Source organism: Octodon degus, unplaced genomic scaffold, assembly GCF_000260255.1.
Source record: "Octodon degus isolate 3935 unplaced genomic scaffold, OctDeg1.0 scaffold00025, whole genome shotgun sequence".
Lineage (NCBI taxonomy): Eukaryota > Metazoa > Chordata > Mammalia > Rodentia > Octodontidae > Octodon > Octodon degus.
Window position 1 is genome coordinate 10,451,455 of NW_004524601.1, and position 9,232 is coordinate 10,460,686.

General features: G+C 38.5%; 2 protein-coding genes across 5 annotated transcripts in view; one reads left to right on the forward strand and one right to left on the reverse strand.

Moving 5' to 3' along the window:
* The window catches only part of Osgepl1 (O-sialoglycoprotein endopeptidase like 1), a 16,116-nt gene extending 8,459 nt beyond the window's left edge, over positions 1-7,657 (forward strand). The window contains exons 3-9 of one of the 4 annotated variants that reach the window (XM_023712289.1): positions 623-1,010; positions 1,548-1,752; positions 1,828-1,976; positions 3,151-3,281; positions 3,402-3,473; positions 5,155-5,257; positions 7,559-7,644. In XM_023712289.1, coding sequence (XP_023568057.1) covers positions 623-1,010; positions 1,548-1,752; positions 1,828-1,976; positions 3,151-3,281; positions 3,402-3,473; positions 5,155-5,233 — 1,024 coding nt within the window. In that variant the 3' untranslated portion in view covers positions 5,234-5,257; positions 7,559-7,644. Of the gene's footprint in view, positions 1-622; positions 1,011-1,547; positions 1,753-1,827; positions 1,977-3,150; positions 3,282-3,401; positions 3,474-5,154; positions 5,258-7,558 lie in introns of those variants that run through there. The other 3 variants (XM_023712290.1, XM_012514125.2, XM_023712292.1) reach the window with 3 other exon arrangements.
* A 740-nt stretch (positions 7,658-8,397) lies between these two features.
* The window catches only part of Ankar (ankyrin and armadillo repeat containing), a 54,233-nt gene continuing 53,398 nt past the window's right edge, over positions 8,398-9,232 (reverse strand). Inside the window, exon 23 of the mRNA XM_023712335.1 lies at positions 8,398-8,667. Within this exon, the coding sequence (XP_023568103.1) occupies positions 8,413-8,667 (255 nt within the window). The 3' untranslated portion in view covers positions 8,398-8,412. The remainder of the gene's footprint in view (positions 8,668-9,232) is intronic.

The window sequence follows — 9,232 nt, forward strand, 5'->3', positions numbered from 1 at the left end:
CTCTGGGAAGATGTTCTGCTCCTGAATCAGCTGGGTGGGTCTTGCCTCTAGCCTCTTTGCAGGGAGTTCTGCTGAAGGGTTCCCTGCTGGGCCTGCAGCCTGGGTCGAATGAGGATCTTGCGGGCCCCAGGTCGTCTCACTCACTGGCAGGCCTATGCCCTGGGTCTGTTCAGGATCCCCTGGCCCCGTCGTCTCACTCATTCGCGGGGCCTGCGCTCTGGGTCTGTTCAGGATCCCGCAGCCCCGAGTCGTCTCACTCACTCCCCGGGCCTGCGCTCTGGGTCTAAGGTTGTCTTGATGAATTAATTTATCAGCAAAGAAATCTAGGAGGGTTTTGTGCACAGGTTTCAAAAGGCAGAAACATTATCCTCTTAATCACTTCATAGTGAGTTCTTACAGTATGCTACATTATATTGCATACAATTTGAAAAAACAGTATTTCCAGCCACATAATGATTAATTTGGAATCATGCCTTCAGTTACAATGTGATCATTTTTATGGGCCGGGGAGTTGGCTCAGTAGAATAAGTGCTTGCCTGGCAAGTACAAGGGCCTAAGTTCACTCCCCGGTTGCACCACAAAAGAAAAAGAAAAACAATATTATCATTTTTGTCTCTTTCAGAACAGGCGGGATTGTTCCTCCAGTAGCTCAGCAGCTTCACAGAGAAAATATTGAACGAATAGTACAGGAAGCGCTTTCTGCCAGTGGAATCTCTCCAGGAGACCTCTCAGCAATTGCAACTACCATAAAACCAGGACTGGCGTTAAGCCTCGGGGTAGGCTTGTCATTTAGCAAACAGCTGGTGAACCAGTGGAAGAAGCCTTTCATCCCCATTCATCACATGGAGGCGCATGCACTGACTATTAGGCTGACCAATCAAGTCGAATTTCCTTTTTTAGTTCTTTTGATCTCTGGGGGTCATTGTCTCTTGGCACTAGTCCGAGGAGTTTCAGATTTCCTGCTGCTTGGAAAGTCTTTGGACATAGCACCTGGTGACATGTTTGACAAGGTAATTATTTAAGAATTAGTTTCTGCTTTTTTTGTTAACAATGCCTATTTCAGTTAACTAGCGATAGATGCACTGCTGCCTTTCAAGCCCTTCACAGTATCTTATTAGACAAGTTGTGCTGTAGTTAGGTTGCATAATCCCTGGAGGCATAACCAGGTAGATTTCTTTTGCTTTTGCCCTTGAATACTACAGCACTTCCTGTCGCATATAAAAAGACTCAGCTGCCAACAGAAATGACAAGAAGAAATAGGGCGGGTTTTCTCTTGAAGTTCATCATGCAGTAGCCATCGTCAGCCTCAAGCCTATTTTCCCACCCCAGCAGGAGAACAGAAGCAGGGGCAGCATTTGGCCGCTGCTCCTCACGTTGTCACAGGACAAGGTTTTCTGCTGTATACTGAACTTCAGCCAGGCCCCATATTTGTCAGAGTGCAGTGTACAGCATTTCATTAATTTTTCTGTTCATGTCCCTTGCATCTTTTCATTTTAAAATACATACTTTATGACGTATTTAAATTTTTGTTGGTTTGTTTTTGGTAGGTTGCTAGAAGACTTTCTTTAACCAAACATCCAGAATGCTCCAGCATGAGTGGTGGGAAGGCTATAGAACATTTGGCCAAACAAGGAAACAGGTTTCATTTTGATATCAGTCCACCCATGCATCGTGTTAAAAACTGTGATTTTTCTTTTACTGGACTTCAACATGTTACTGAAAAAATAATAACGAAGAAGGAAAAAGAGGAAGGTATATTTCCAGCTGGAAAGTTGGACAAATACATATTCCTAGCTTGTGCCTGAAAGCACCTACCTATTTCTGCAGGTATCGAGAAGGGCCAGGTCCTGTCTTCAGCCGCAGACCTTGCTGCTGCGGTACAGCACACAGCAGCATGCCACATTGCAAAAAGGACACATCGTGCGATTCTGTTTTGCCAGCAGAGACAGTGGTTGTCTCAAAGTCATGCGGTACTAGTAAGTTTGTCGTCTCATATAACAGTCGTGGTACCCTTTGCAGTATGTTACCTTAATTGACCTCATGTTTAGGATAAACTGGTCTTTATGACATATGCTGGCAATGACAGTGTGAAATTATGCAGAGTAGGAAAGACAGTCACTCTTACTGCAGCTTTGTGGGACAGGTACTTATATAGCTTATATAACAAAAGGTACATTACCACAACTCATTGGACTTGAAAGAGGGTTTACAATTAAGAAACCAAATGCAGGGGCCAGGGAGATGGTTCAGTAGAATACGCACTTCCCTGGCAAGTGCAAGGGCCTGAGTTTAAATGCCAGTTCCGCCAAAAAAAAAAAAAAGAAACAAAATGCAATCATCACTATCACTATTTTTAGAAAAGTGAGCTGGTTTCATGTATCCTTTAGTGAAATCCCTTTATTTATTTATTTATTTTCTGTATTTTAGGGAAAGATCTACTTGTGTTCAGGGTCTCACTAGTAGATTGGACTCAATGATTCTCCTGTTTACAGCCTCCCAAGAGCTGGGATTACAGGCGCCCGAGCCACCACGCCCAGTCTCAGTGGCTGTCTCAATATGCCCTGGGGGCGAGGCCGGCACCACAGTCCCAGGGATGAAATCCCTTTAAATATGCTTGGAAGCCTTAATCCACCTGGTTAATGTATCTTGAACTGTTTTTGTAAAATTATAAAGCATAATAGAAAATATTTAAGTCAAAAGTTGAATAATGAATGTTAAAAATGTTTTTTCAAATTTATAATAAAATTTAGAAACTGTTTATAAGTAAAAATGCCAGGATCTATTTTTGTTTGTTTGTTTTGTGGTACCGGGGATTGAACTCAGGACCTTACGCTTGCTAGGCAAGCGCTTATTCTACTGAGCTATTTCCCCGGCTCTAATGTACTAATTTTGATGTATTAATTACTGAGAATACTTACAAAAAGTTGGGAAAATATTTTAAAATGTTAGTACTGGTTATATTCTGATGATAAAATTGTTAGTGATTTTTCACATTTCTAAATTTTATAATACAGTTGTCTCTCTTCCCCATTACCAGCCTCAAAATACAGTTTTTAATTCAATAATGCTGATGTCTTTCTCTGGCTCAGTTAACAGCTTGGTTTGTACCCATGTGATAGTTGCTAATTTTGACCTCATCAATTCTTTCAGGTTGTGTCTGGAGGTGTTGCAAGTAACTTTTACATCCGAAGAGCTCTGGAGATTGTCACAGATGCTACCCAGTGCACTCTGCTGTGTCCCCCTCCCAGGCTGTGCACCGACAACGGTGTCATGATTGCATGGTAAGCCATAGGATGTGAGTTTCATTCATAGTCATGCAACTAGTAATAGCCATTTCATCATACTAAATCTTTTCTTTTAATCTCTGGGCTGTTTCTCTTATCCTGATGACTTTTATTTAGGAATGGCATTGAAAAATTACGTGCTGGCTTGAGCATTTTATATGACGTAGAAGGCATCCGCTATGAACCAAAGTACGTGCTACCACTTGTAAACTTTGTGCAAGGTACATGACTTAATACAAAGCCTAAATTTGGCTTCCTATTAATTTGTATTAAATTTTCACTGACATTCTGGTGGTACTCAAAGGAAAGTTGCATTAATGTTTTTCATGAATCTACTTGAGGTTGACATGTTATAAGATTTTTGCTACAATTTTTGACAAATCATATGTGAGTTAGAAACCAGGTTTGGACAGGGATGATGATTTCTTGTGTTTTGGGCCACATAGAAACTGTCTCTTGGACTTTTGCTATGTCGAGGCTCTTAGGACTAGCTGGTATGCCAGGGAACTTAAGAAAACATGCAGAAAGCGTGCAGGTGTGAGATTGGTTGTGACTGCATTCTTATAGGGGTAGCTGAGAAGGGTCAAAAGGCAGCTGCTTCCTGCAAGTCTTACTTCCTGTTCCAAATCAAAATTTACAGTAACCTAATTTATTGTTACCAAGCTCTTGTCTAAGTTAATTCTAGAACAATACAAGACAGTTATGTCTCATAATCTTGACATAATTCTCTCTTGGACTCTGTTTCATCTGAGGTTTTAAAGCTTATCAGCATGATAGTCTATAATGTGGCAGATGTGCTGCATGCATTACACAGCACTGGTGTGGTTGTGAATGAGCAGATGTGTCAGAGTCCCTGTGTGATGAGTGATGAGCCGTGCTGGGTTTTGGCCGATCCAGTTGTGAGTTGTGTGTTGAGTGGGTGCTAATGGCTTTTTCTAGGCTGGTCCAACTCAGGTAGGTAGGTAGGTAGGTAGGTAGGTAGGTAGGTAGGTAGATAGATAGATGGATGATAACTTTATTGGTACAATTCAGGTAAACATAATGACCACATTCATTATGGGGTATTTGTATCTGTGCTAGATCTTGATTCCTCTTTCTTCCCCCCATTCTCATCCCCTCTTTTCAAACAACCTTCCCCCCCTCAACCCCCCCCCCACTGTCAAAGCTTGGTTTGACCTGAGCAATGTAGAAGCAAAAATCTGAGGCTGAAGTTACTTACTCATAAGAAATTTTAAGCACAGTAGGAGGTCAGACCTGTCCTGCCACTAATGGCAGAGGAAGGATGGAGGGGGGCAAGCCAGCTTTTTTTTTTTTTTCCTTCCTGTGTTTTAGGGAAAGGTCTACAGGGTGTTCAGGGTCTCACTATTAGATCGGACTCATAGTGATTCTCCTGTTTACAGCCTCCCAAGTGCTGGAATTACTGGCATGCACCACCATGCCTATTCCGTGGCCAGCTTTTGAAACCTCAGAGAATACATAGAACCTTAGGAAATTTCTAGAGTGTGAGGCCTGGTTTGACTTTATGTGATAAAACATCTTTGCCATTTTAGCTTTGTAAAAGTTTGTAAGGCATCTTTTGTTATATTTATATTTCATTTAGAATTTTTAAACTTACTAATTTACAGTATTTGAGAATAGTAAAGTTCTTATTCAAAATTATCTCAGAATTTGTATTTCTTGCTAATGAGATGGGCTTCACCATCCTAGCTTAAGATTCCTCAGTACTTGTGTATATGTAGGACCCATCCCCAGACGTTTTGATGGTTACACATGAGATACTGTTTGTCAGAATTCTAAAACATGCTTTGCAGAACTAGTGATGGATCATGAAACAAGTATTTGAAATAATAATATTTATCTCATGCTGCAGAAGTCCTCTTGGAATAGATATATCAAAAGAAGTTGGAGAAGCTTCCATAAAAGTACCACAATTAAAAATGATGATTTAATTTTTACTTTGCAAGTCTCTAAAGGTAATATTTCAATGTTAAAATTTTCCTATTTTTGTGTATCAAATTGTAGAAATATATCAAGTCTTCTTGTTATTCCTTTTTTTTTGTTGTTATTGAAACATAATGCTGTAGTCTTACAAGGAAGGAAGCTTTTAATTATCAAAAACCAAAGTAAAATATCTATGCAGAAGATTATATTGCTGTTGGCACTGGAAAGAACAACATTGGAGAAATGTAGCGATTCTGTTGAATCCTGCCCCATATCAGACTGCCTACGTCTTTTCTCTGCTTTGCCAATTCAAGATATAGAAGCTGATTTTTGGCCTTCACTGAGACATCAGCCTGACTTCTATAATGAGAGAGTAATTTTAAAAGCAAATGATAGCCTGGTCAAAGTTTTTTTGTTTTGTTTTGGTTTTGATTGTGTGGTACTAGGGAATTGAACTGAGGGCTCCACCATGAGCTGCATCCCCAAGCCTAGTTGTGTTGTTTTGGTTTGGCTTTGTGGTTTTAAGACAGGGTGTTGCTGCCTGGCCCCAGCAGGACTCAAACCTGCACTCCTTCCGAAGAGCAGGGCTTACCAGCATGTGTCACTGCCTAGGTTTAAAGCCGTTTCTAAGCAGAAAACTCCAAATCCAGACCAAAAGACATTAGTAGATTGCATTGTTACTTGTAAAAAATATATGCAATTAGATTTCCTCTCTGGAATAAGTTGATTTACTATATATTTTTTAAAATTCTCATGCAATTTGAGATTTTAGAAATTGAACATACAAGTTCTCTATTCCCTTTAGTTGATCATTGCTTTTAAATTGTATAAAGTCAGATTAAAAAAAGATTTGTTTGGGGGTAGCTTCCTTTAAATTTGAAACCATAAAGCAGATACCATAAATTTATTACAGTGTTTCTGTCCAACTGCATGTACTATCTTTTGACTCTGAGGACAGTATGACTGGCTGTTTGAGAATTCTTAGCAGGAAAGGCTTCTAGCAACACTGACCAAGTTTTTAACATTCTAATCAGTGATTTGGTTTATTAGGAAACTAGAAGTTAAGGACAAAAATCTAGAAAACAGATAGTTCTTGTTTTAACCCTGCTTTACTTTTGGAACATTCTATAAGTAATTCTTTTGTTAGAAATATGATTACAGAGTATGACTCTATGATCATCTGTTTTATTCTACAAATAGAAAATTACCCTACAAATAGATGAAGGAACATATAAAAATAATGTTTATAAAGCTTTGCATTGTTAGATACTAAATTGCTATGTTAGTGCAGTAGAATTGTTTAAGAAATACCATTTTAAAAAAAGCTATTGGTAAATTCACATTTTACATTTGGACTTATATTCTGTATCAGAGAATCTCAATTCACACACAACTGTAATTATTTCCTCTGTTTATTGTAATCAGAGTGCATATAAACTGGAAGATTTACCCAAAATTTCCCTTTTATCATAAATAGGGATACCCATAGTCTATGTTTTGTTTTTTGTTTTTTGTTTTGGTGGAACTGGGGATTGAACATAATCTATGTTTGTAAGTTTTCAAAGTTTTGCTGTAGGGACTACAATCAAATATGTCAAAATTCACTTTGTGATGTAAGTAAAGGTAACTACAGATAAAGAAAATGGGCAAGCTCTGGAATCTTTTCAGTACTAGCCATAGGGAAGAAGAAAGGAAGGAGGAAGAGGAAGAAAGACAGCGGAATGCCAAAGCTCTGTATTAGTAAATATATGTGCCAGTTACCTCCATAATTTAGCTAAGAGGCAAGTAAATTGTTGAAGCTGTAGGTCTTTAGGCCTTCCTCACATAATTCTTTAGAAAAATTAGAAAACATGCAATAATTAAAATAATCTTTATGGGAGTTGACTGGTTTTTAGAAGTATTCTGAGTTGTAGGGTTGGTAGGATTGTCTGGATAATCAGGAATTACCTGTCGTTATAAAAAAAAAACAAAAACTGTGCTCTTCCACCTGCAAATACTCTTGCAATATATACTTTCATCAGTATGAATTTGTATCTTTAATTTTGCGGAGTAAATAGTTCTTTTTTATCCCTTCCTAGTAATAAAACACATCATGTCCCACTTGCATTTCCTGTATTTGTCCGTCCATCAGAGAGTTACAACTATTTACCTTAAGTTAGAATATCATTTGAAAATTTAGAGGTCTCTTAGTTTGCAGTGGTTAAGAACACAGGCTTGGGATGCTGAGAAGCCCTGAGCACATGTAGCTACCGTCATCATTGTTGTGGTGGTAAAGCCTATTGGGGAAAATAACTGCTAATTAATACATGTGTTTGCTGCTTCCTGCGACCCAGGTACAGAATGGATTACAGCCAGACCTTGAGACAAGATGCAGTTAAGCAAAGTGGATGGAGAAAGGAGGGGCCTTAAAGAACCCTGGGATGCCTGGCTGGCACTTGGATCACACTGTCTGCTGCTATGAATGAGAAGTAGGCATATGCCAAAGCCTGCATCTATTGGAGCAGTGTTTTTTGAGCAAAGACACCACGTAGATGTAAGCGATAAAGAATGTCATTCTTTCTGATTGCAAACCAAAGACACTGTGTACTGAGGGAGTATGGTCAACACTGGCGGTCGCAGTTTGTAACCCTACTTGTGTGCCTGATGGACAGTGATGTCAGATTTCATTTTTAAGAAAGTATTTTTAAAGTAGTATACATTTCATGTTTTAGAAGTCTCATGTGGACTGGGAGATAGCTCAATGGCATAAGTGTCTGCCTTAGAAGTCTTATATGTTTGTAATATTTATCACTGAATAAGATATTTAAAATGATTGTTAATATGTGGGATACATTGAATTAGTCCTCTAACTTAGCTTATCAATTCAAAACTGCTTCCAATTCTGTATCAGTCAATAAGTATTAGTAGGTGTTCATGCAGGCATTCTATTACAGAAATTCTAGTTATTTTGGGAAAGCGTAACTCGGACCTTGTATCAAATTCCAATCGTGGGGCTGGGGAGATGACTCAGTTGAATAAGTGCTTGCCTGGCAAGCGCAAGGACCTGAGTTCAATCCCCAGCTCTGGGAAAAAAAAAAAAAAAATCCAGTTGACATGCTAAGGAAAATCTGTTTAGTATCAGTAATGTCAAAAAATTCTAAAACAATGTTTAAAAGATTGCTCAGAATGTTTTCATACTAAGATTTTTTTATTGTCCTTCTCCAGGCTCCAGGTTGTCTTTCTGTTCCTTTTTCCCAAGTTGGTTCAAATATACTATTCTTGGTCTTGATACATTGATGATATCTGATGAAATTGCAGATGAAAAAGAAAAAATATTATGGGAAACTTTGCTCTTTTTTGATGTTTTGAAGAGTCCCACGAAGTTAGTTACAGGAGGCATTAAAGTCAAAGAATCTCTTGGCTGAATTTTAGGTTTTGCTTTTCTCTGGTGCTCTTTCCCTAAAAATTAAAGGACTGCAATCAAATATCTCTTAAACCTAAGGCTTCTAGGTACAGCCTCACTCCTTCCAGTTTTACATACTTCTATTTATGTAACTAAAACATACTAAGGAAACAGTAGCTCCCCAGGCTTTTAGATGTTAGAGATTTATGGGGAGTAGTATGTGGTTTGCCAGCTTCTTTATGGGGACCAAGTTGGCCCTCATAAAAATGCAAATGTACACATAATTTTATAAAATAAAGAATACTTTAACTTCAATAAAAATATAAAAGACATTTTAAAATGATAGACTTGACATTTTATGAAATTAATTTTATAAGAACTTTCCTATGTTGTCTGTATTTCTCATGTTACCATAAACCTGTAGGAACTTCTTCAGACAATTACTGCTTACATATTGTTGTTAAAAAACAGTATTAATGTGAAGAAACAGTAGGACTGACTTTATCCTTTTGCATAAATCATTCTTTTATTAAAAGAGCTGTAGGGGCCGGGGAGATGGCTCAGTAGAATAAGCGCTTGCCTGGCAAGCACAAGGGCCTGAGTTCAATCCCCACTTCCGCAAAAA